The sequence below is a fragment of the Vanellus vanellus genome (assembly GCF_965231255.1).
Source record: "Vanellus vanellus genome assembly, chromosome: 1".
Taxonomy (NCBI): Eukaryota; Metazoa; Chordata; class Aves; order Charadriiformes; family Charadriidae; genus Vanellus; species Vanellus vanellus.
Window position 1 is genome coordinate 138,246,288 of NC_138905.1, and position 27,117 is coordinate 138,273,404.

The 27,117-nt window shown below is 40.9% G+C and overlaps 2 protein-coding genes across 6 annotated transcripts; both read right to left on the minus strand.

Moving 5' to 3' along the window:
• Nucleotides 1-1,812: 1,812 nt before the first annotated feature.
• RAB9A (RAB9A, member RAS oncogene family) lies at nucleotides 1,813-11,154 on the minus strand. 5 transcript variants are annotated; one of them, XM_082493637.1, is made up of 4 exons: nucleotides 11,061-11,154; nucleotides 10,139-10,244; nucleotides 7,734-7,830; nucleotides 1,813-2,890 (listed from the first exon to the last, which is right to left on the minus strand). In XM_082493637.1, exon 4 carries the CDS (start codon nucleotides 2,860-2,862, stop codon nucleotides 2,257-2,259), a length of 606 nt encoding a protein of 201 aa, XP_082349763.1. In that variant the 5' UTR covers nucleotides 2,863-2,890; nucleotides 7,734-7,830; nucleotides 10,139-10,244; nucleotides 11,061-11,154; the 3' UTR covers nucleotides 1,813-2,256. The 5 variants fall into 5 exon arrangements, with proteins under 5 accessions (XP_082349763.1, XP_082349764.1, XP_082349765.1 ...); XM_082493638.1 differs by lacking the exons at nucleotides 7,734-7,830; nucleotides 10,139-10,244 and adding an exon at nucleotides 5,851-5,883; XM_082493639.1 differs by lacking the exon at nucleotides 7,734-7,830.
• Nucleotides 11,155-19,079: 7,925 nt separating this feature from the next.
• On the minus strand, nucleotides 19,080-20,429 carry TCEANC (transcription elongation factor A N-terminal and central domain containing). Its single transcript, XM_082497677.1, has one exon. It carries the CDS (start codon nucleotides 20,403-20,405, stop codon nucleotides 19,290-19,292), a length of 1,116 nt encoding a protein of 371 aa, XP_082353803.1. The 5' UTR covers nucleotides 20,406-20,429; the 3' UTR covers nucleotides 19,080-19,289.
• Between the last annotated feature and the right edge of the window lie 6,688 nt (nucleotides 20,430-27,117).

Consider the following 27,117-nt stretch of genomic DNA (forward strand, 5'->3'; position numbering starts at 1 on the left):
GGTACAGCAGCTCCCAGGGCACAAGTAATACTCTATTGTACTAAGTTTTATTTAACTTTATTAAACCTACTTCTCAGATGGAGGCATGGTAACTGTGATGTTACATGGAAAGGGGACAGAGGGGAAAAAACAGATGGATGCTTAGGCACAAGGAAGACCACAATGGTTCTCATTCTTAATTGTTTCCTTTTAGCAATCTTATTTGCATTGTATGTATAGTACTCTAGTCACAGTAACTTCATCTCCTGTTTTGTTTTAACCTCTGCTAAAATAAACATTAAAGGAAGCTTCAAGTAGTAAGGTAGTAGTTTTACAGCAATTTCACATCACTAGATTGGCAGCCCCCAACACAAGCAGTCTTCACTTTTAAAGCTTTTTGCTCTCTCAACTTAAGATTAAGAGGAATTCACAGATCTTTTCATTCATTGACTAGAAATTAAACATAACAGAAGTAGGAGCTCAATATTTAGCTATTAGGTGACTGAAGGTTAAAACAGTTCTGTTGCTGTATATGGAGAACTAAGAATGAATTAGACTTAGGAATGTATAATAGGCAAAAAGATGTCAATTTCAGGCAGGAGCAGCAGATCTGTGGAGTAAAATTGTCCTGGACAGATTCAAGCAAGAATATGATACATGCAGAAAAGTGTATAAAGAGCGACAAGAAGGGTTTGTTTTGCAAGCTTTACTTCCAAATAATTACACCTGGTACAGAGTGAAGAGATAAGAGAAAACTCCTGCTGTTACTGTACTCTGAAGAAAGGCTTTTCTATTGGAACAACAAAAAAAAAAAAACAAACCAAAACCACCAACCTGTACAGAAAGCAGAGTCTGTATATTTAGTAGATAACATGGCCTGTCCTATACAGCTCGGACTTCCTTTTGAAGTCCACAATGTGTGTACGTGCATGCCTGTTAGCAGTCAGATTACACATTTAAGCAATAGTGTGCTATCAAGTTTGCTGTTACAAGGACAGTGGGTACTCCGAGAGCCAACATCCAACAACTTCTCAAACAAGCATTTTACCATTTAACTGCAATGGAGAGCATCAAATACACCTGCTGTGGTTTCATCTGCATTGCTGCAGAAAGACTATCCTATAAATACAGAATTTGCTTCTGCTCATCACCATGTAGTGAGTACGGTAATATTAAAGACATGGTCTTAAATGTATAAGTCCATATCCTAAACCAGCAAATTAAATAAGGATCAAATTCAGCTCAAACGCTAGCTGTAGGTATTTATTTGTATTAGGGCTGAAAGCTGTCACAATCCACTGTAAGTCAAGAGCTTCCTGAGTTCTCTACGTATTGCCATTCCTTAGTTTCACAGTGCAGAGATTACTGATAAACACATTCATAGCTCAGGTTAACAGGAACAAGAAGTTTGGAACTTTAAGGCTGTATACTAAAAGTTCTCTTACAAATTTGTCATAATGTGGATCCCTTCAAGTGCTATTAAAGCTGACTGAATAAAGCTTATCTTTTTCATCACTAAAAATGATTATACTTCAGTTACTCAGATTTTTTACCTTATTGATCAGAAACATACTAGAATGGGACTTAAGGCAAAGACATGTACTAACTTAAAAAGTCATCAGTATTTTGCATTAAACTGCTGGAAAAGTTAGTACAGCATTAGAGTAGTAAGTGAAAGGAAAATGGACATTAAATATGTAGGAAATTTATTTCCTACTTAAAAACCTACACGAATTGTAGCAACATTAGGCAATTAGAGAACACCTGAAGGTAATCTATATTAACTTATAAGAAACACATTTAGAGATGAAGTACCACTCACAGCAAAAGGAATGTAGTGAGACTGAAGTTTAATATCTAGCATTGTTAAGAAACTGACTTCTAGTGAAACAGAAATGGAATGCTGATTTCATAAAAATATACACATATAAAAGTATCTTTGTGCCTGAATTCCAGAACAGTTTCTCCAAAGTAGTGCTTCTAGAACTTTCAAGTTTTAATTATATTCAACGTATTTATCATTTGAATGAAAGTTGGCAAATTACATTCTTATATTAATGTTTTTACTTGACACCTTCCTAAACAGAAAGCATCACTAATTCAATAATGGGTCACTCACGAATGGAAAAGTTTCTTTTGCTCCCCCAAGAAAGCAGCAGAGTATTACAATTTTAATATTAGAGTGAAACCCATTTGTTATTTTGTCTACTACACCTTCCCCATACTTTCATAGAGCAAGCTAGTCAAAAGTAATTTGGCCAAAAAAAAAAATTAAAGTCAACAACAAGATGAACTGGATTTCTGTTTCCGATTCAGGTTTACTGTATCTGTTTGAATGAAGTGATCCGATCTATCTTCAGAGGCTAGAACCCTTCTAACAGCTTCTTCAAAGGCTGCTGCAACATTAGTGGCATCTTTTGCACTGGTTTCAAAATAGGGATGGTTGCCATTATTCCTGCACCAGTCTTGGGCTTCTTCTGTAGACACTTGCCTTTCATCAATATCAACTTTGTTACCCAGTATCACAAATGGAAAACTTTCAGGCTCCTTAACATCTGCATAATAAATGAACTCTTTCTTCCAGTTGTTTAAGTTTTGGAAGCTTTGAGAGTCATCCACGCTGAACGTCAGCAGGCAACAGTCAGAACCTCTATAGAAAGGAGTCCGCAAGCTCCTAAAACGTTCCTGACCTGCCGTGTCCCATATCTGCATTGTAACAAAGTGTCCATCAACTTCCAACTCTTTATTTAAGAATTCCACACCTATTGTATGAAACAACTGTGCATCAAACTTGTTGGTGACGTATCTGTTCATAAGGGAACTCTTCCCAACTCCACCATCTCCTAGCAGTATTACTTTAAGGAGCGATGATTTTGCTGCCATTGTTATGGGAGTAGATCCTCCTGGTTTCCTGTAAAGATTAAAAAAAACATTAAAAAGGAAAGAGTTGCAATCAGAAAATTTTACACACACAAATATCTAGAAAGTGTTAGAAGTCCACCAACATCAAGTTTCATGTACAAAAGCAGGAGGACAATGCTAAGTAAGTGAAGTGTACATACTCATAGTAAGAAAACCCACTCAAGAATACTATGTGTTTAAGAGGTGTCTCTTCCACAGACTGCAATCTGTATGGCAGCCTAAACAGTACACTGCATGAATCACTGGTCTGTCACTTAAAACCTCCAAATCCTTCAACGTTTGTGCAGAAGGGGTATCGCATCACATTCAATGAGTGTAACGATTCATATACATTCGCTGAAAAAGATCCATGGAAGAAAGTGGGGTGAGAGAATTTTATAGAGGACATGCCTTGAACTAGTCACTTCGGTGCCGTATTTCATTAGCAAGATTATCTTTTAACATGCAAAAGTGAAGGGGAAGCTTTAGAAATAAAGTAGGACACTATCTGTTATACTGGAATAACTGCTGCACTTCACCCAAAATTGCAACCAGACAAGAAATTTTAAATCAACTCACAGGGAACACAGTTATCTGTAGAACAAATTCAAATGCTGCATTTTTATTTTAGAAGTCAGGTGACGAGGTATTGGTACACAAATGTTCAATATTTTACAGTTTACTCCTCGCAGAATGGCTGAGATGAGTAGTTACAACTACTACAAAAGCAAATTCGCTGTTGCTACTTCAAATGGTACTGAAGATACCAAATACCGATGCCAAGCCTACACTGACAGTTCAGTTAGTAGGTGTCAACTTCCCATGGTAAAACTATCAAAAAGACTGGAAGTGCTAGTGAATAGTCTGGCTGCCAGCACAGGGATAGTGCACCAATGAAGCTTTTTTACTGTCAGACTTAAAAATCCTTTGCCTTTTTTTTTTTTTTTTATTTAAGTAGTTAGCTCATTAGCATTTTGTACCAGCCCAAGCTTTGCCCTCATTACAGTACTGTCATCTAATACTGTAAAAGAGTGTTTTAATTGCTTGGGGGTAAAGCTTCATTTTTAAACGGCCCAAACTTAAGTTTCTGTACCAGGAGAACTGCTGTTCCTATACCCACCCGCCTGATACTAAAAGAGCTCAAAGCAATTCAGCCAAAACAGGTGTCTTTGAAAATAGTGTCTATTTAAAATGGAAACGGGTCAGAAGTTGCCTCGTCCGTCTCCTCTGAAGGAAGGAATGCAGTCTTGCTGGTTGTAATTAGCGTTACTGGCATATACATCACCCGCAGAGTATGGCCATGGAATTAATACCTGATACAAGCTGGCATGAGAGTCATATGACACTGTGCTGCCTTAGAATCAAGGCCTACATTAGAAGCGAGAAATTTCAGGAATTTTTTGATCTCTAACTCTTCATCTTTGAATGTTTATTTCTTAGGCACAATCTGCAGTAAGACAGAAGAAATGCTTTATAGTTTGAGAGCAGCTGAAGCCTCAACACAAGGAAATTTCAAAACATAAGGAACAGTCGCTGCTTCCATTAAAAATTTGTTCAGAGCAAGTAATTTTATTCATTCTAATTAAAAGCAATGTTTATAAATCCTTAATTTTGTACAGGTTTATCACAACAATGTTAAAACTGCTTAAGAGCTACACGTGGATTGTTCATTTACCTTTCAGAGAGCTATGGGATAATTGCTATGGCTCAGGATATGAACACATACATTTTTATGTATGTGAAAAGCCTCATTAGAGTCACTGGACTACTTGCATACAAGTTCCAGGTTCATGCTGAAATCTTTAAAACGGTCCAGTGTCTTCATTTATCTCCCCAATTCCTACTGTTGCTTTACGAATAAATTATCTGAGCCACGCCATTAGATAGAAGCATCTTCTTAATAAATAATGCATTCATGAGAACAGAGAGTACTGAATGTTCTCCTGTTCTTCCACTTCAATGTAGGGGAGAAGTTACAATTTATTTTTCTGTCCTACTGAAATCACAAGTTCCCTAAAAGACTTAATGTGAATAAATAACTGGTGTAAATAGTTCTTCTGACTGGTACTATGCACTTGTTTCTTTAGCTTCTACAGTTTGAAGAACTGCAGTTATTATCATGAAGCCACATTTTAAACAAAATACATGTAAGGAAACTCTGTTAACAGTGTCTAGTACTTTTGTGCATCCAGAAGCTGAGAAGTTAATTTGCACAATTTCAACTACATGGGCCATTTCAGTGAGGTCTAGGAGACTGATGACCATAAAAATACTTTTACTGGGCAGACAATTATAGACCAGCCACAAATCATTAAAACTGTCTTTTCAACTAGAACCAAACTGGTCCTTCTACACAAAGGCTACAGAAACAGTCTTACCAGGACCAATAAGCAAGTATCTCAATGTGATGTTGCAGGCATTGTCACTTCTCAGGACATTCAGCTTCCATAGTAGAAGCTGTCACGCTTAGCTAGCGGTTTATGTTTTTGTAAAGTTTTTAATCCAAAACAAATGGCATATATGCTCAGTCACTTAAATACATACTTACAAGCTGGATCTAAAGCAGCAAAGAAACACGTTTAAAGCATTTTTGTTTGGAAGCAGCAAAGACTTTATACAATTACAGTTTTTTGACTGCATAAGGGACTCAATCTGTGGCCCTACTGACTATGTGATTTAGAGTACCTTCAGAACCAGGATGTTTTCAGCACAGTAGGCTGCTGTATTTTTTCCACTTACACATCTTTAAATAAGTTAAGATTTTTGAAGAACTCAATTTTTGTAATTTTTTTTCCTAAGTTACAAAGCCTTAACACTCCAACAAATAAAATAATAATAAAATCCTTCAGACTTGGACAATTAACATTATTTCTCCTATTACATACTTAAAACTTAGCTGTTTGATGAGCTTTTTGACAATGTTTTTGGAAGGAACAGTCAACATCAGCTACATTTCTGAACATTTATTACCTTAATTGTTCAGTTTAAATCATCATTCAGCATCTGAAAACAAAACAAAAACTTAATTTCCAATGTGCATATGACTGTTTTAACCAACATCAGGAACTGCAAGACACCACAGAATTACAGGTAACTATTTGCACCAGTTATTTCTTACTATGCTGCGCAATTAGTTTAATATAAAAGTAGTCTCAACCTAGTACACAGAGGAGTCTGTAAAGAGATGATTTTTCCCTCATGTTCCCCTGTCATTTCAATATTCAAAGAAATTCAGAGCAAATAAATAAAAAACGACCCCACTCTGATGCATTTTGATAACCATTTCTGAATTGCCTCCATACGTACCATAATACAAAAAATAATTTAATTGTTGCTTCCCAGAATCTCCCTTTTAAGCAGTGAACTGAATTGCAAGTCAAACATTTCCATCAGCAGTTCAAACATATGCTGTCAAGACTAAAAACAACATGCTAAGCAACTTCAAAAATTCCCTGCCCCTCAAAGCTTAGAGAAACACCACTGCTTTGTCCAATCTATCCATCTACATATTTTCTTAATTCTATGACTGTCAGCTTTGTAGCTGCCTTTTTATTTTGAGTGCAATTATCTCTTTTAACACTTAGGTACTGAGGCAGCACTCCAAGAAAAACAAGATTCTTGGTCTAGAAAACCATAGCAGCAACATGCAAGCTTAGCTTAGGAATTTGTCTTTTTTTTTTTTTTTAACTATAAAAATCATTTAATAGATTAAGGAGGACCCATGTACTGAAGACAGGTGCTGAACTCTTTGTCTATGGAAAAATAGTGTCAGCCAACACAGTAATTGCATTTTATCTATGGTGTCAGTAAGCTACAACCCCACTTGAACTATTAAGCAAAGCGAGTCAATTTTCGAATTTATAGTTCACTTTTACCATACTGATATCAGGCAGAGCAGCACACCATAAACAAAACCAAAAAATAATCACATAGCAACTGAAATCTCACCTCTACCCTCCCTTTTAATAAAACACCAAAAACTGTCTGTTGCAACAGCACCACTGAATTCCCAAACTCTTGTTTCTCCACCAGTACTTTCTAACTCGGAAAGTGGCAAGAAAATTTATTTCAATTACTATTTTCAGCCAGTGGTCACCGATGAACCACCTGTTATACGAAATCAAGACCAAAACCCAAAGCTTTACTTGAAGATATGTGGTACGCTGTCCATTAACTAAAGTTGCTAAAGAGGACCCATTTGACTTGGAGAAGGAAAAAAAAAAAAGTCCAAGGTAAGGCAGACTCAGGTTTGTTCCAACTAATCACATTTTATTTACAGCCTAATATGCTTTCAGCCATGACTTCATAAAAGAAGGGGGAATCTTTGTTAAAGATTTAAGGAAAAACACTCTCTCAAAGTTACCGACAAGCAGAATTAGGAGTCCCATAACTAGCTTACCAATAACACTGACCACGTTTCATAACTTCCTGTCTATTCTCAGATTTACACATATACAACACATCCATTTCAGCTCTGAAGCTTATTCACAGTTTTCTTTGCTAAGCCATCTTATTTTGTTAAACCACAGGTATCAGACATTAATAGTTTAAAAAGGCACAACAATGCTTCAAGTATTTTGTCTGACAAAAACATTTGCATTTCAATAACATATAAACTTACTTCCTCATTAGTAATTTTTTTTCCTAACACTAACAAAGCATTTGACAATATTTACCAGGCTAACATAAAAAAAAAAGTTGTTTCCTGTGGTTTGCTAGTTGCAGTGGCTCATGAAAAAAATGACATAACTTGCTTCTCTGTAAAATGTCTGAAAAAAAAGTCCCAAGAACTATCAGAGCTGCAGCAGAAGGGACAGAATCCAGAACTATGTAAAGTAGTTTTCAACACTTACACTTACTGTTTGTGGAGTTCTTACATCTCTCAGCCCTCAATCACTACAGAGTAGTTATTACTGTCACCTACAGCAGATTTTGCAAGTTTCCAGAAATCTGAAAAGAAAGGACAGAAGCAAATTTTCTCCTCTTTTTCAGTTTAGTCAATCCTTGTTCTTCTATTTAGAAGATACAGGTTTACACCTTGGCCAATTAAATGGGACACAAATGTTTTTTTTTAGTGTGTAAGAGGCCACAAGCCTGTTCAACTGTGAAACATTTTGCTCTCAATTCAAAGGGAAATATACAAAGTCAAGAGGCTACACACTTTGTACCTTTGAGTGCATTGCAAGCTCGGACATTAATCAGCCTCCAAACTGTCCTTCCCCTCCACGGAGTACTGATCCAAGAGCTGTGCATCACCAACACCCCATATTGACAGCCACTCGCGAGCTGCCTAGTTCTCTGGAAGCCCTTCGATCATATGGCTCGACCTAGTGAGATCCTATTCATCTTGCCAGTCTTCCGTATCTGTGGTTTCACCATTGCACTGTGAAGATTGTTTTTTCCGTTGGATAGATCTTTAATAATTTGATGACAGGTTATCTGAAAATTGGCTCTAGTTGTAAGCAGCCTAGACACGCTTTATCCAACACGAGAATATCACTAGTTTATTCATTATTATTTGTAATATGAACACAAGCCAAACTGAACTGACATACAGTTATATTTTGGGTTTTTTTCATAAGGTTATTTGTAACTTCTACGTAGTGCAGGACCCTAGTTCAAACAGTTGCCTGGCATGACTCAGGACTACAAAAGAAGCAGCAGCTAAGGGAAAGAATCTTTAAGTCAGCATAACCCCTGGATCATGAAATCATCCCAGTACTTACTGCCAGAATAACTTCATTTATTTTAACTTACTTCTAGCCACAAATTCAATCAGCAAAACTTGTCAGGAGAAATATCTACATTTATGCCTCTGCTAGTTTAATCTTGCAAAGACTTGGCCTTCACTTTCCATCTTGTTCCCTATGTTCAAGTAGAATGAGCAAACTATTGTTTATTCTGATTTAATCAGAGTTGACATTTCTCAGCAGCTCACAGTTGAGCATCTCCCAACTTAAATATTCTATTACTTTCAGCCAACTTCAAAACACCCTCAGGAGCTGCTGCTCTTGATCCAACATTTCTAACAATTCATGAGTTAATTGACATTCTCCTTGCAACCTACTTCTCTGTTACTGCTTCCACTCTTTCAATAACTTATCAAGCAATTATAGCAGCCTCTGTTAGTCAGGCTACATTGTGCCTTGATATTCTTCACATTAAGTGGGTTATACTGTACCAGGCCAACATACTGTCTGTTCTATAGAGACTGAAAACAAAAACAAAACACCAAGGAGAATGAACATTATAAGAAAAAAAACACAAACAAAACAACAACTTAAGGAATTTTTACAAGTATTTTTTTTCCTGGAAAGTTTTTTATTCATGGTGAAACATTTATGTAAAACTCGAATCCTAAGGAGCTGAAAGATCTGTTTCTCATGATCTATTACTAAATTGACACAAAATAAAATACAGCTTGAATCTAAATACCTCATTTGACCCTTTGCAAATTTTTTCACATATTTTCAATTTAAGGAAACTGATGGTTTGTTTGAGCATTCAAAAGCAAAACAACAACAAAAAAAAGTTCTAGCAGTCCTTCACTACACACTGCCTATTTTTAACAGAAAAGGATTTACTAAAATTAAGGCAACAAACAGAGCTCCATACAACCTGAAAGACGACAGAGAAAAATAACAGTTCATTATAAATTCCACATTGATACCAAAAACCAGATGTAGCTGTACCATTCTTTGATTAGGTTTCTCTAGAAATGAAAGTGCTAGGGGAAAAAAAAGGTTTGTACTTATTTTGGGTATGTCTGAGAAACATCTCTCTCTCCAGTCTGCCATTATGTCTTGTTACCTTATAAACTACTAAAAAGTCACAAAAAAATCCCCCAAAAAACCTAGCCACACACAACCACCGTTGCGCTAAAAAAAGCAAATGCTGTCAACTTCAGTGTTTTACAACACTTGAAAAGACAAATAAAAACCACGTTTATTTAATAGAGCTGTAAGTTATTGTGGACGAGAAGGAAAGAAGGAAGGAAAACAACATGTAAGGTGGCAGACTGCATGACAGTGATCTGCAGACAAGCAAGGGTTTTAATTCCAAAACAAAATTCAGCCATGGAGTTCCCTACTTGCCTACCCTACCCAAGCTAATAAAATTAGGTGCTCTCTGTGTATCTAGTTATATGTAGCCTTGCTATAAAGGCCACTAATACAGGGTTTCAAAACTAGTTTTCTTGCGCTATTCTACTATTTGATCAATTATTTTGCACAAGTTACATTTAACGTGGAATACTTACACTGAAAACTGCTCAGTAACCCCTCAGATGCGAGCGATTCAACAACCTTAACTTAATCCTTTTGGTTCTCCAGCCGCCACCGCCACCTCTAAGTTTGCACAGCCATCTGCCACGATTAGAAAAAGCAACGGGCCGTTGCAGAGCAGAGCTGCATCAAGTCACCGGTTCAAAAAAAAGAAGAACTAAAAACGCAAAGCACATTGCCCGGGGTCCCCTTGGGAACAGAGAACTTCTTCAGCAGACGGCAACAGGAAAAAGCGACACAGAGACTTTTTTTTTTTTAACCTTATTGCTCTGAAAGCTGCGGACAGGTACGAAACCCGAGTTTCGCCCGAGCAGATCAGAGAGATCTTTACCAGCGCTGAGGAAGCACCGCGGGGCCGCGGACCGACCATGCGCCGCCGGCGGGGAAGCGCCCGGCCAGCAGCCCTTTCCCAAAGGAGCCGCCGCCTGCCCCGGAGTCACGGGATCCCCGGTCACGCCACACACGGCCCCGCTGCCCGCACCGCCTCCGAGAAGCGCCCCGCGGCCCTCTCCCACCGCCCACCCGGCAACGGGAGCACCGCAGGGCGGCCGGGGCTCCCCCCCAACCCGCACCCCGGAGGCCGGCGGTTACCGAGCCAGCACCGGGGAGCCGACAGAGCTCGGACAGCGGCGGGGGCGGGGGGAGAGGGAAGAGAGAGGGGAACGGAGCAATAAGCGGAAGAAGGAAAATAACGAACTCCCCGTCAGCTCCAGAACGCTCCCCCCCCCCCCCCCCCCCCCCGGCTGCCGGGGTGGCAGTGCGGCCCCCTCAGCCCTCAACGGCGGGCGAGGAGAGAGCCCTCGGCGCAGGGCCGCCCTCCCCGGAGCCAGCGGCCCCCGCTCGCCCTGCGCCTGCCAGGGAAAAGGAAAGGGAAGAAGAAGACGATCCCGCCGATACCTGCCCGCGGGAAAGAGGCTGCCGCCGGTCCCGAGCCCGGGCCGCGCCACCACCCGAAGCCGCTGCCGGGCGCTGGGGAAGGAAGAAACAACATGGCGGAGCGGGCAGGGGGCGGGGGCCGAGGGGGATCACGTGAGCCAAGCCCTGGGCGACCGGCCCCGCCCCGCCCCCTCGGGGTGGGGCGGGGCGCGCCTAGCCCCGCCCCCTTCCCCGGAGCCCCGCCCCCGGTGGGGGGACGCGGGTGGCCCCAGTGGAGGGGGGCGCGGCGTGGGCGCCGCCATCCCGCGGGCGGAGGAGGGAGGGGGGGTTTGTTCAACCACGGACCTGCGGGAAAGTTTCGGCCTCGGCAAGCACGGGAACGGCTTTGCTCACAGCAATCACAGGGCGCTGGAGGGTCCATAGAGGGCCATGCTCGGTGCCAGCTGCCCCGTGACATTTAAAAGAAGGACGATCATACCGCTGCAAGAGGATAAAACTTATATTTGCTCCAGAATGCGTTGAATTATTAAGCTTTAAAAAGCCTCTATATAGTATTTGGAGGTCAGAGTTATTTATTAAAGGCAGTAGTCTCACTGTGCTTCCACATCAAGGGCCCCACGTAAGCAACCTCATGACTGTAAGGCAGCTTCACTCTACAAGCAGAGACATTTAAGAATACACATGTTAATAAAGGCATGAACCAAAATCCAAAGCACGCTATTCGGAAAGAGCAGCCAGCCACTTTTTTTCTGTAGCAATTCAGAAGAACGTCAACTTGACTGTTTCAACAAGATCACAGGAAAAAAAAACCTAAACAAGCTCATAAGTGTCTTTTCTGTGCTCTTACAACTCATCATGAGGAAAGGGCAAAATAATAAAAATGAAAAGGGCTGAAATTATTTAAGTGTATTTAAAGAGGTTCCCACATCAAGAGGAATAGGCAATGACAGGCGTAACGAAAGAGCATTTGAAACACACCCGTTCACACCAGCAGTCATCACATGCTTCCGATCACAAGGGAGATGGATGCAATCGGACTGGAACTGCCACTTCGCACAGTCATCTTGTTTTGGATCAGATTTACAACACGACCCAAGGAATGGAAAACAAGATCTCAGTATCTTCAAAAGGAAATGTCTCCTACTGACGGGAGCGGGATTATTAAAAGGCAGTCCATGCTACAGGCAAATCTGATGATACCGGACCCATTCTTATTGAACAAAGCTGGACTTTGAAATTTTTGAAGTAATTTTTTCCTGGGATCTCCTTTCATCCAATGCTAAAGTAACATACAAGTAAGTGCTGGAGAGATAGGAAAACAGCCTCTTTAAATGGTGGTAATTCTAACACACATGAATTCTGATCAGTTATGGCATTATTTTGTGATTTAAAAAGAAAAAAAATCTGCATTTAGAAGTGGAGGAAATAATTACTCTGTTTTGCAATTGATACCTTGTGGGATGAAGCTACTATTTTTTTTTTTTCTTGAGACAACAGTGGTTCTCAGACAGTTGGATACATTTAAAGAAATTTAGAATCATAGAATCACAGAATGGTTTGGGTTGGAAGAGACCTTTAAAGGTCATCTGGTCCAACCCCCTGCAATGAGCTGGGACTTCTTCAGCTAGATCAGGTTGCTCAGAGCCCCATCCAACCAGACCTGGAATGTTTCCAGGGATGGGGCATCTACCACCTCTTTGGGCAACCTGTGCCAGTGTTTCACCACCATCATAGTGAAAAATTTCTTCCTTATGTCCAGTACAAATCTATCCTCTTTCAGTTTAAAGCCATTACCACTCATCCTATCGCAACAGGCCCTGCTAAAAAGTTGGTCCCAAACTTTCTTATAAGCCCACTTTCAGTACTGGAAGGCCGCAATAAGGTCTCCCCGGAGCCTTCTCTTCTCCAGGTCGAACAAACCCAACTCTCTCAGCCTGTCCTCACAGGAGAAGTGCTCCACCCCTCTGATCATTTTTGTGGCCCTCCTCTGGACCCACTCCAACAGGTCCATGTCTGAAGGCCCCAGAGCTGGATGCAGTACTCCAGGTGGGGTCTCACCAGAGAAGAGTAGAGGGGCAGAATCACATCCCTCAACCTGCTGGCCACACTTCTGATGCTGCCCAGGATACGGTTTGCTTTCTAGGGTGTGAGCACACATTGTTGGCTCATGTCCAGCTTTTCATCCACCAGTACCCCCAAGTCCTCCTCTGCAGGGCTGCTCTCAATCCCTTCATCCCCCAGCCTGCATTGATACTGGGTGTTGCCCCGACCCACGTGCAGGACCCTGCACTTGGCCTTCTTGAACCTCATGAGGTTCACAGGGGCCCACTTCTCTAGCCTGTCCCTTGTGTCCACCCTGTTGCTATTACTCAGGTATGTAATAAAACCAATAGTTGCTGCAGAATGATTGAAAACTGTAGAACAAATAATGCCACTGACAGGGCTGGTCACATGAAGTACACCTGCCAGTTCTTAAGAACAGACAGGAGAAAATGCCCAGTGAAGATGTGGTTTGAAACCTGTACACCAAAATCACTCCTGTTTTACATTCCGCAGAGAGAGCAGGGAGAGCTCTGGTGAGCAGGGCCTGGGCAGTGCTGGTGGGGGTGGCCACCCCAGGGAACCCCTACCAGCAGGGCCACATTTCGTCTCAGGCCCTAGTCCTGTGCCCCACCTCGTGCCCTGACCTCCATTTGAGACCAGCCCCACCTCGGCACGGACTTGTCCTGTGCTCACTAGAGTTTTGACTGATTATTGCCACTGGACCTGCCCTGCTCTTCTTGTTTGGGTGCTGTGGGACAGTGACCCTTTTTACTGAAGTCACTGTCCCTGTGCTCCTTGTCGCCTGCCCTCCTCTGCTCCTGGCTCTCCTCCTCTTGCACAGCAACCCACCCCTGCTGCTCCCTCATCTGGACGTTCACCTGAAAGCTGACCTTGCACCTTCAGGATTTTATTCCAGAGCTGTGCTCATGAAGAGGTAACTGTTGTTATGTCACATGCTAGCAAACGGCGCAAATGACACCCCAATGGCAGATAAAGGGCATCTTTGTCTCTGTGTGTATAAGAAAGTTCTGTATCAGCAAAGCTCTCGTATAATAGAGCTCGTGAATAATGCTTTTTACCATCTGTATTTGGCAAGGAGACTTTGTCCCATCCTGGCGAGTGATGACATGGCCTCAATAAACCATGACTTTGTCACCTCCTGGCTGAATTACAGGAGTACAAAATAAGGGGATATGAAGTCATCTGCCTTTATGGCTCTGCTAATACCAGAACGCAGCAAGCCAGCCCTCAAGCAATCCAAGAAATTATCAAAGTGCTCTTGTTTCTTTCCTTATCTTCAAGGCACTCAATGAACCCTGAAGATTTCCTGCAGGACTGCAATTCAACATATTTGCTCTGTAACCACAGCCTTTTACCTGGTAACTTTTCTTTGCGCCAGAAAAAGAGCTGTTCTTTTTTTTTTGTTTAAAGAGTTGCAGTTCCTGGCTTTAGTAACAAATGCATATAGCACAGCAGCTTGAAAGGAACATATTTTAAATAAACACTAAACAGCGCAAATTTCCTTTTGGCTTGGAAAGGAAGAAAGAGTTATAAACAACAAATGGCAGCCGAGTACCTCCCTGAAAAGTGCTATAGTAAGAGGGTTATGAGGGAGATCCAGAAGGCCCTCAACAGAATGGAATGAAATGGATCCAGCAGTGGATCTCCAGGAACCAGACAGAGTTTTGTCACTGTTGATAAGGCAGCAACATCGACCCCAATTAATAGAGCACTTCTCAGAATAATGTCTTTGCTTTTACATTTCAAGTTGTGTGAAATTCATTGTTTCTGTAGCTCTCATCTCCTTAAGACATGTATTACAAGTTTGGCAGCTACAGGCTGCTTGAGCTTTGAGTGCAATCTACGCTTAAGACCTTATTGCTCCTATGAATTCATAGGACACAAGAAGCAGCTGAATTTACAGCATCTCTTGAAAACCCAGTGAAAACAAATACAGACATTAGCCTTACTCGGCATACATTTGTCCTATGTCTGTGTAGATCACTTCTAATATCATGCTCCTTTGTGGAGTAGCATCATGAATATGCTAAACATTGCACCAAAACTAACTGCTTAAAAAAGTTAAGACATCTTTTTCCCACCTGAATCAAACTGAAAAAAGACAACTTCAACAACATAAAAGAATCTCACTTTTCAAAGCTTTCCTTTTATTCTTGTTTCTGGACTCTGATACTCCTTGCCCTCCAGTAATCTAGACCCTCCTGCTGGCACATAGGCCGTGTAGTTGCAAGTTGACTTTTTAGAGCCATTTTGAGCCAAAGCATACAATCTTATCCAGTCAAACATTTTAAGCCTGCGCAGTTACACAATCTGGGTAGGGACAATTTAACCTATCGACAAACCGTGGCCTGGAGCAGTACCTTGCTTAGCGAAACTACGACCACACTTTTTAAGTAAGAGCAATGATTTACTTGATCGCCTCTCATATTTGGCACTTCATGTCTGTATGTGATTCTGATATATAGTGGCGCATGACACTACACGACATCTGCTTTCTACGAAACCTTTCAAGTAATGAGGATTGGATACAAACACAGATGGAAAAATAGAACAGCCAAAGTGGTAATGAACTGTATTAGGTGAAAATAACCAACTGCATGAGATGACCAAGAAGGTAATACAATAATTCATGATTTCGTATAAAGTTTCACTAACTGTTAAATATGAAGTTGCGGGCAGCATGTTTATCAGCATGAGCTAGGCATAAAGTGAAACCAAACCCAGATGAGCTTTTTCACCAGCCCTGGAACAAGAAAGCCTCATTTCCTACAGATTTGTGTCCTCAGCATACTGACAACAGGCCCAGTTCACTCTCCCTGCCTCCCAACACTGTCTGCTCCTTTCTGCCAGTATTCCTAGATCTCCTCCTTTTCCCAGACTACAATCTGCGCAAGCAGCAGCGTATTTTATGCCCAGCTTTTAGGTAATACTAACAACCTAGCAACTACGTGTGTGTTGAACCAGCAGCCAGCAGCTCAGACTAGGTAACTCCTGAATAAAGATAAGGGCTCCATCTCTTTCAATAGGAACAGGAATTCTTTTCATGGTTACTGGATTTCACAAAATTTACATATACATTCTCACCTTTTAATCTCTAGCTTTAACTGGATTTGTTATGAAGCCAGCTCTCGGGTTCAATTGTTACTGGGAAGGAAGGCAATAGAGCAATGCTTGCTCACAATGTATTACCATGGAAAACTACTTTAAAATGCTGAGTTTGCAACTGTGAGGGTACCAAGGACTTGCCCTAAGAGTTCTGAGGCTCTCAGTTTGAAACAGACAGAAGAAAGCTAAGGGATAGTTGTAAAAGGGGCACGGTTACAATCCATTTTTTGACTACTTGTAGTTAATGACAATGTTTCTATACCATAAGCGGCAACTGCCGTTGTTAGTAACTGGATTTCATTATTTCCACATCTCAGCAGAAAGGGCAAGATGTGTAAGGCTAGAACCAAATGACCCTCTTGCTGCTGCAGGTGTGGCTCACTCAGATCCACAGTGAGGCAGGTTTTGAAAATTTTAAGATACCCACTGTTTGCGTTTTCTTAGCTACTCAGTAAGTATGGACCATGCCCCCAGTCATGTTGGGGCATATAGCTTAGCACTATACATTTAATAATGGGCAGTTCAAAAGAAAATGGTCTTAAACATTATGTCACAAATGTAGTCAGTATTATGGCTACAAATTTTACCCTTGAAACAAATTCTATCAAAAGCACTACTTGTACCTTGTAACATCTCCCTTTGCCAAGACAAAACTTGGATGAGGTACGCATTACGGGAATGGCTTCAAAACCATCTGCAGGCAGAAATTATTTATAAATGTCCGTTGTTTACAGCTAAAATAAAGTCTCCTACTACACAGTGTACTGATACAGCACAGTGTGGGCGTACAGCTCTCCTCAACAGGACCACCATCTCCAAAATGACAGCACACAACTGCGCCTACTGTGAACCAGTAACACAGAAGTGTTTCCTTTCCTATGGTTTTACTGAAAGCTAAAAATAACACTTTGCACAGAAGTACTTCCACTTAAATAAGCAGGACTACATGCAAGCATCAATTCCAGCACATGGGTAAGGGCTGGGAAGGCAGGTCAGACACTGAGTGGTGACAGAGTTGAACACCAGGGGTCTGGCTTAATGCTTTGTTTTGCATCAGTGCAATTCCACTAAAACACACATTTTTCACATACAAAAGTCTAGGTAATGCCACAGTAAATCACACCACTGAAAGTTAACTGTTAACACTTCACCGAATGGAAAAGACTTTTCTTGTTTTTTTTTTTTTTCCCCAATAGAATAGTAAGTGCCTCTTTGTAACATCAGGTTACACACCATTTTCACCACATACAGATAAAGGCCTGTCTTCTGCTTTATTTTTTAGACATGGCAGGCTTTTAGTTCACTAACGGCAATTTTCTCATCTCATGCCCCTAACTCCTTTCTCTGACAGGTCATGGAGAGCTCAAGGGCAGTGCCTTAGCCCAGAGCAGCTGACCAGCATCAGCTGTGTTACAGCTAGATGGGAGCGCGAACTGCCCTTAATTCCCCCAGCAAATACTCATCAGGTTTCTCTGCCCAGCTGATGCATTTTAGCCTTGAACTACAAAATGCCTGTTGTGCACCTGTAAGATATCTCCATCAACGCCAAGTATGCAGTTTTATTGTGTTTATACAATAGGGTGAAACAAAACACTTTCGTCTGTGCCCAAAGCATGACTTTTGGCAATTTACTGACCCATTTCACCATCTTGTCCAACAAGGAAACTCATTATGAAGGTTGTGTTTCCAAACAGTACTGCTGCTTTGCTGCAAGAACCTAACCTCTCAGGCAGGGCAGACTTAATCTTCACTGCATTTCCTGAGGTCCCTGAGTTGACACACAGAAAATGAGGGCTCAATGCAAGACCCATTTCCTCTCCTTTAAACATTTACAGTAACTCAAAAACAGTGAAGAAACCAAAATAGGGACACACAGTATGAACATAGTCTTCTACAGGCAGCTGTGAAAAATACCTGGACTTGGGTGGTTCTCCCAGTTCAGAAAAGAAAAATCTCTGACTTCTGATATACATTCCATTCAAAGAATTCAGATAGCCGACTTTGAAGTAATTTTAAGTTTTCCAGAGGAAAAAAAAAAATATAACAACCCCCCCCCCCCCCCCCCCCCCCGGGCTAATACTTGAGTGAGAAGAACGCTAAGGTGATATTTTTTGATAAATAAATGCTTCTAGTATACAGCCAGTGGGAATCTTGTTGAATCTGGAACAAAAGCACATATAAAAGCTTTAGCTATTAGATTTCCTTCTGTTATTTTTTTTCTGAGTAACCTGCACTATATAAAAATATTAATTTGCTCAGTTCAGCACAGATGTCCCAGTTGAAAGAGGATATCCATTCAGAAAGTTATTAACTCCTATTAACTTAATGCCTTTATTTATTAAATAAATGTAATAATATATTTACATAACTTTCTGAAATAAACTATTGTCTGATCTTCCATTAATTTCTTAACAGTTGCAGGACATACCATCTTACATTGTAAATCTAAATTGCAAACTGATAGGTTATCACAAGTCACATTTTCCTCCAAATAGCTATAAAAAGCTAAAGCAGAATTTCATTTGCTAGCTGCCTTCTCCCTCTTTTACACTGTATTTTTCATTCATTTTTTCCTTTCAGACATTACCTCTCAAACCAACTTAATAATCTAACACTTACTTGCAAAAAGGGATTTTAATTAAGGAGTGAACCCATGCTGAACATTCTGCAATACATGCTAGTATGTGAACTGCAGTTTTGGAAACAGTTTGATTACTGTAAACAAAACTTATGTTCTGTGAGAGAACTCCTGCTGAAGATAATGAAAATTCCAAGTACTCAGTACCTTGGGGAAAAAAAATTACAGCACTTGGAACGTTTTTAATGTACTTACTAGTGAATATTCCTCTCAGACGCAGTGTTACTATTTTTTCCGTTTTATTTATTTATATATTGACATTACTTAAAAACATATCGATTTATTCAAGTCATCCTCAAAAATAACAGCAATTTTTTAAAACTGATTTTGCACTTTTTAGTGGAAGCATCTACATAATAGCAATACAAAATTTTAAATTATACAGTTTCAGAGATACCTTCTCATATCTATGTTTCTAAACCACTTATTAAAGGGAGATAGTGTTACAAACAAACCCATCTGCTGTGATACCACTGTTCTCCACACTCATTACAAATAACGTAAGTCAACATTTGTTCATCTGGATTTGTGTTTCGCACCCAACCTGGAAGAAAGAGAGTTCCTCTGGCGATCACAGTGACAGTGCAATCAAATTTTTCACAGCGCTTACACTTTATTTTGTTTGTCTGTGTACCGTTAATAACTTGTGGAAGCTGATGTTCCTGAACAGATGATTTTGTGTATAGAGCCCTGAGCTGTTTCAGTTCATCGTTGGCCATTTCCATCACTGTCATCTCAGCAAAAGCCTTTGGACTCAACGTCCCTGAAAAAAGGTTATGTTTTAAGTGGCAACTTTTAGGGTTCTTCAGGTTAGAGATTTTGCTTCTGATGCAATTTTTATACTTTTTGTCACTTTTAGCATGAAGAGCAAAAATATGTTCTTCAATTTCTTTAGCTAGCTCTAGCCATTTATCAGTTTCTTCTTCATCTTTGGCAGAATCAGTCAAAGCCTTATAAAGAAGATCCGTACATTTATGCCTCAGAGCTCTCATTGGATCCTGCTGCAGACTTGCTTCATTAACAAGAGGTTTAGAATCTTCGTTATCAGTGTGGTGTTCCTCAAAAAAAGCAAGCTGATTCATGCTGCCTTCTGTGTCATTTCGTACCACGTTTTTAACAGTTTGCGATGGGACCAAAGTTTTAGAACTAGTAGCATCCAATGCCTCCTGCTGACATGGTCCTTTAGACAGCGACTGCTCTCTAGGAACCACACCGAGATGTTCAATTTCCTCTTTCACGTACACAGAAACTGACTTTTTAACTTGCACTGACTGAAGACAGTAATTCTTGTAAAGTCCTTTCCACTTTGATAATAACTGCTTTGCTTTCTTTTTCAACTCTACTGAAGGGCAGCTCTTGAGTACTCTGTATACAGCCTTGGCAACTTCTGTCCCCTGAAGATATTCTATAGTCATAGCAGCATCTTCAAGTTCTTTAAGATGATCCTCAATATCTTGGAAATTGTTCTCAGACAGCAGCTTTTCAATACAATGGGCTCTGTGTACAATATTTCTCTGATCAGACATTTTTAAACCTGAAAGTGAAAAAATGTTTATCATATTTATTGCAGCTGTGACATTAATTCATTCTCTGTATAATCTCACACGGTTTTATTTTATGTTATTTTACACTATTTTATTTGTATACATCACATTTGAGACCCCCCTGCAGTACTGAGACCCCACCTGGAGTATTGCATCCAGCTCTGGAGCCCCCAACATAGGAAAGACATGAACCTGTTCGAGCAGGTCCAGAGGAGGGCCACAAAGATGATCAGAGGGCTGGAGAACCTCTCCTGTGAGGACAGGCCTAGAGAGTTGGGGTTGTTCAGTCTGGGGAAGAGAAGGCTCTGGGGAGATCTTATTGCAGCCTTCCAGTACCTAAAGGGGGCCTACAGGAGAGCTGGGGAAGGACTTTTTACAAGGGCACATAGTGATAGGATGAGGTGTAGTGGCTTCAAACTGGAAGAGGGAAGATTTAGAATAGATAATATTAAGAAATTTTTCACTCTAAGGGTGGTGAGGCACTGGAACAGGTTGCCCAGAGAAGTTGTGGCAGCTCCATCCCTGGAGGTGTTCAAGGCCAGGCTGGATGAGGCCTTGAGCAACGTGGTCTAGTGGGAGGTGTCCCTGCCCATTGGCAGGGGGGTTGGAACTCGATGATCTTCAAGGTCCCTTCCAATTTAAACCATTCTATGATTCTATGATAACTGTTTTTGCCAGCCTTTTCTTAAATTGGTGTACAGTAGAGTTAGCAGAGCAAACGCAAAATGCAGAAGAGCCTGGGTCCTGGAAAAATGCAAGTGGGCATGCTAGCTTAACTCGTGCAAGGAAAATACTGGCAGAAGGGAGAGCCCACAACGACTTCTGCTGGGGAAAGGAGGAACAAGTGATACAGCTGGATAATTTGCATACTCTGTTGCTTTCTACGACCACCAGCCCAGCTAACTTGTTTTCTGCATGACAGAAATAAGTTCAAATTTTAGGTATGGCCTCAGAGCTCCATAAAACAAAAGGACAGAGACACCGAGAGAGAGTGAGCGCACAAACCTTCATGTGTTTCTATAATCCTGAACCACAGAACAACCTCACCTCCACAGTGAATGATCTCTCCATTCACTTGATCTGTATTTAAACAGCTCATTCTTGTTTGACATTTTGAAGTCCTGAGAAACCTCAATAATGGCTATCACAGAAACTGATTTACTACTCAAAAAGTTTCAAAATCAGAGAAACAGGATGCATTTTTTGAATACAGAAGTTGAATTCTGTGCATTGTTATACTGAAAAGCACACATAATTGCATCCTCAGATCTGTTCTGCTGGAGGATCACAGAGGCTGTGGGAGTTGCAAGAGGTGTTTTCTTATGTAGGCAACCATCACTACAGCAGGGTGGTTCCCTGTCTCCCAAATACTAAGCAGCTGACATTAGAAAATTATGATCTGCTGGCATTTACCATTTTTCATGCAATCTAGAGCAGAGTTGGTGACACAGTTATATGCTCAACCAGTATGATTGCCCTATGCCTTAGAATCAGTTCCGTTCCTTCCAACATAGAATCATAGAATTGCTGAGGTTGGAAGGGACCTTTAAGATCATCAAGTCCAACCATTAACATACCCTGACAAAACCACTTCTAAACCATGTCCCCAAGTACCACATCTACCCTTTTTTTAAACACCTCCAGGGATGGCGAATCCACCACTTCCCTGGGAAGCCTGTTCCAATGTTTAATAACCCTTTCAGTGAAAACATTTTTCCTAATATCCAATCCAAACCTCCCCTGACTTAACTTGAGCCCATTTCCTCTCGTCCTATCACTTGTCACCAGGGACAAGAGGTCAGCCCCCACCTCTCTACAACCTCCTTTCAGGTACTTGTAGAGAGCGACAAGGTCTCCCCTCAGCCTCCTCTTCTCCAGGCTAAACAACCCCAGTTCCCTGAGTCGTTCCTCATAAGACTTGTCCTCCAGACCCCTCACCAGCTTTGTAGCCCTTCTCTGGACACGCTCCAACACCTCGATGTCCTTCTTGTAGTGAGGGGCCCAAAACTGAATGCAGTACTCAAGGTGGGGCCTCACCAGTGCCGAGTACAGGGGGATGATCACTTCCCTACTCCTGCTCATCACACTATTCCTGATACAGGCCAGGATGCTGTTGGCCTTCTTGGCCACCTGGGCACACTGCCGGCTCATATTCAGCCAGCTGTCCACCAACACCCCCAAGTCCTTTTCTGCTGAGCAGCTTTCAAGCCACTCCACCCCAATCCTGTAGTGCTGCATGGGGTTGTTGTGACCCAAGTGCAGGACCTGGCACTTGGCCTTGTTGAACCTCATACCATTTGGCCTCGGCCCATTGGTCCAGTCTGTCCAGATCCCTCTGCAGAGCCAACCTACCCTCAAGCAGATCAACACACCCGCCTAGTTTAGTGTCATCTGCGAACTTACTGAGGGTGCATTCGATCCCCTCATTCAGGTCGTTGATAAAGATATTAAAGAGAACTGGCCCCAGCACTGAGCCACTGGGGGACACCACTTGTGACTGGACACCAACTGGATTTAACTCCACTTCAAACGTATTTTTCTTCAGTTCTTGTATCTATTTATGTATGCATTGTATTATGCTACACATACCATAAAATATACTTGTCCAAATGCAAGATGACTTCATGAATTCTCACGATTTAGCATACAGTACGCAGGTACTAGTATACAGAATGCATAGTCCTATTAAAGACTATGGACATGCAAAGAAATTACTACAGACAAGGTGCTCTGCTGATAATTTGTCCATGAATATAACTCTTACTCTACAACAAAGGTGAGGTTGTTTTGATCTTTCATTGAGGACTATGCTTCCCAGAAAGTTTCTTCTCTAATACTGCAGAGTGAAGAGCTGTATGTAAGAAATGGTGCATAAAGTCCATGGATATCATCTTCTTGATGGTAGTGGTCCTTGCTTACAGTTAGCGACCTGACCCTAGGTAGCCCACCACGATGGCAAGGTGAAGACACATGCCCGTTTCTGTGGCCAATCTCACACAAGAAATTATATGGCTGAAAATGAGTCCTTTGGCTCCACAGCTGTGCGCAGACATTGACAGCTGAGGCGACTAACACAAAACCTCTGAGGGGAGCTGGAGCGCACACATTGGCATCTGCAGCAAGAACACAGCCACTCTGCCACACGCTCACAGTGACTTACCTTACACCTACTGGACACCCACAGCTACTGCGAAGGAGCTGACATCTGCTAACTCATCACCCCACACTAAGATGCTTTTTTTCTAATAGGCAGGTCTAAGACAACCTGTTTTGGTTGTTTTTTAATCCTCTACCAGATATAAAAAAAGGTTGTTTAACACAATCATGATTGGATTAAATGCAGTATATACGTTCTACCTTAGGACTTTTTCCACACGCGAGCTAAGGCAATAAATTAAATTATTAGAAATGTTAAGATCTCCTCAGTCATGCATTGCATTTTGTAAGTTTATGCAACATTAAGTTCAAGTACATAAATGTTATGGCAGAGGTTAAATAAACAAACTGAATACAGAATATACACATCAAAATATCAACAAATTAAAAATAATTTTGGAAATTCAACCACCTAACAGACTGCTCACATCTTCATGGAGTTCATGGAGTTCACGGAGTTTTCAGAGTTGGAAGGGACCTCTAGAGATCATCTAGTCCAACTCCCCTGCCAAAGCAGGATTGCCCAGAGCACATTACTCAGGACTGCATCCAGGCGGGTCTTGAAAATCTCCAGAGAAGGAGACTCCACAACCTCCCTGGGCAGCCTAAGTCAAAACAATCACTTCTAAGGGAATGCTTTCCTCAACATACATAACAAATGGCAAAGAGATAGGACTGAGTGACTCCCTTCAAACTTACTAAGCAAAGCTAGGTAAAAGCAACACAAAAAGTAAGTCATCAAAAATATATGACAAGAACAGAAGCAAAATCCATAACTGATTACTTCAATGGAGTGGGATATTCATTGGTACAAGAAACAGCCATCAGAGAAACCACTTAATAAAGGAAATAAACATATCTTTATCGGTGCAATTGAGAGGTTTCTGTGGGGAAAGCATTCTTGGAATGGCACTGGCTCTGTTGTGCATACCTAGTTTGCAAAGGATTTTAAGATCTTTCAAGATTAGAAGTAATATGTATATCTGAAATACTACATTAACTACTCCGTCATAAAGTTCATCTCATCTTCCAAATTGAAAGGCAGTGCGGCGAAAAAAAAAAACAACCAACAACGTTGTTTGTGCATTTATTACCCTATAAATCCAGCAAGGACTGGATTTATCATCACAGTTGACAGACACCATTATTTTACAGGATCAGAACTTAAACAGAGATTCCTGAACTTATAAAGAACATAGAAGGTTATGAAATGGTACATTTTACTACTGCTGGTTTCCTTCAAAGCATGAGGCAGAGCTCTTCTTTAATACTGGGTATCCTATGTAGCATTTCATATTAAGCCTGGATGTCAAGCACCTCTTCTGCTTCTCTAATCAAGGCACAACATGATTTCCTCAGACAAGTGTAGAAAACATGTTTTTCATGTTCTTATAGGGAGAAACAAGAAATTACTGATGCAGTGGTAATACTAGCCAAAGTTCACTGGGAACCTAACTATAGCAAGCCTGAGTTCTTTCCTGCTCAGACTCCTGCTCCTTGAACTCTGATGTTTCTATTGTAAATCAGGGTTTTGCTGTTTGTGGAATGATGGCAAAACCACCAGGTATGGGTATGCCTTATTTTGTTACGTTGTAGAAAGAATAGTGGAAGTCTGTGATAACCAAGACAGCTGCCAGATCTCTGACTGACTGACAAGGGATTTTTGAGTTTTCTGCTGTGTCAGATAGGCAAAATCATTGATTGAAATAAAAGTTACTTTAAAAAAGAATTGATAAGTAGGCATTGAAAATACTCCTGGTAGTCTACAAATTTTTATCATTCTCTCTAGTCCTCAGACAACAGAAGTGAAGCTTACAGGGTGAAATGAGCTGTCCAAGCTGGTTCAACAGGTCAGCCGCAGAATGAATATCACGATCACAACCCACTCACCCACAGCTCTACTTTTCTGATAACCCCACAGTCCTAAGCAGCTGTTCATAATGTTCAATATTTGGGGTGGGGTGGGTGAGAGGGAAGACAGAGCAAAGAGGAAGTTGGGATAGCCTCAAATCTTTCTGAAGACAAAGCAAGTGTTTCAAAGAAAAAAGCTGCAATTCCAAATGAGAAATTATTTTACCACCTGAGGGAGCTGTAGCATAGCAGATCCATGGAGTCTTGTGAAATGTGCATGAGAAATTCCAGCCTGTTAAGAAGAAAGAGAAAACAATTTCCCTATAACCTTCAGGAGACTTCACATTTTTAGAGTACCTATTTGCCTAAATTTGGCAAAAAAACCTGTAAGTCCAAAGGTGCTGGGATACAGACAGCAGGGAAAGAGTGCACCCCTTATCCAGTCATTGTTCTGCATATTGCTATTTCATTCAACACGTTAAATTTGGAATTTGACCACTTTTCTACCTGATTTGGCAAATGCTGCTGAACAAATATTTGTAAAATTAACTAAATTGTACTCAGTCAGCACTGTTCTGCTGTCTTACTAGTCCCAAGAGGTAAGAAATCTAAGAAAAAGGATTTTCTTTTCTTAAGTTATGAAATGAATCTGCATTTTTGTTATTGTAGAGATGCAAGAACAAAAGTACAAATGATAGTATCGCAGTTTTGTGCAGTAGTAAATAAACATCCTCATCCCTCCTACAACTACACATTTCCATCCTGCTTAACTTTAGCAATGCATGAGAACATCCGTTTGAATTCCAAGTGTCTACTGAAGGTTACAAGGTAGAGATTGACTTGTATTTACAATGAGACTGTAATACTGTGCTGATGAGGTACTTTCTTGCCAAATCATTAGGAGTTCTCACACTGACTGCATGGTATAATGAGTCACTTGTGTATACAAGAATAAATGATGGTAATCAATAAAAATCTTGTAAATCAGGTTGTTGCCAAGGAAAAAAAGATCAGGTACCTCAGGTTTAAAATATGGTCATCCTGTAATAATACCAGGTTGAATCAGAACTTTTTTAAACAGTAAAAGATGAAGAAGCAGAAAACAAACAAACAGAAACCCCCAGCCTGAGACACTCGCTGCTAACCGCAAGCAAAGCCAGCTGCTGGGAAAAAAAACACCGCCTTCTCCAAATCCATTTGGGGTAAATGCCTTGTCTCTGCTATATGCCTTATCTGGTTCAAAGCCATAGCCTATTTTGCCTTATAGCACAACTAACTTCCACTGATAAACCAAGACAAACTCAGAACACATTCAAGTAAGCGTGGATGAATGTCTTGGAAGGGTAGAGAAAGCGAATACCAGCCCTCTTCTCCTTCATCTCAACCTCAGATGTAGATGATTTTTTTCTCTCAGGAATTCTATGTAATCAGAATAAAATCCAGACTACAGCCAAGATAAAGATCAGAAGCAGCCAAGTACTCCTAACGGTGTAATAAATTTTCTGCTAAAAATGTGGTTAATGCTACAGCAGAGATGGTACTTAGCACAGTCCTGGAAACACCAGATTTCTTGCTTTGGGCAACCTAAATTCCATACAAACAATGAAAATGATCATTTGCTATTTTAAAGCCTAAGAGGAAATAAGGGAATTCTCACAGCCAGCCTCCAGACTCAAAACATTCCTTCATCCTATCTACAGTGGGAGAGCGGATATCAAAG

Bases quoted from the DNA above. Each gene is read 5' to 3' on its own strand.
- RAB9A (XM_082493636.1), bottom strand. From the start codon at position 2,862: ATGGCAGCAAAATCATCGCTCCTTAAAGTAATACTGCTAGGAGATGGT.
- TCEANC (XM_082497677.1), bottom strand. From the start codon at position 20,405: ATGATAAACATTTTTTCACTTTCAGGTTTAAAAATGTCTGATCAGAGA.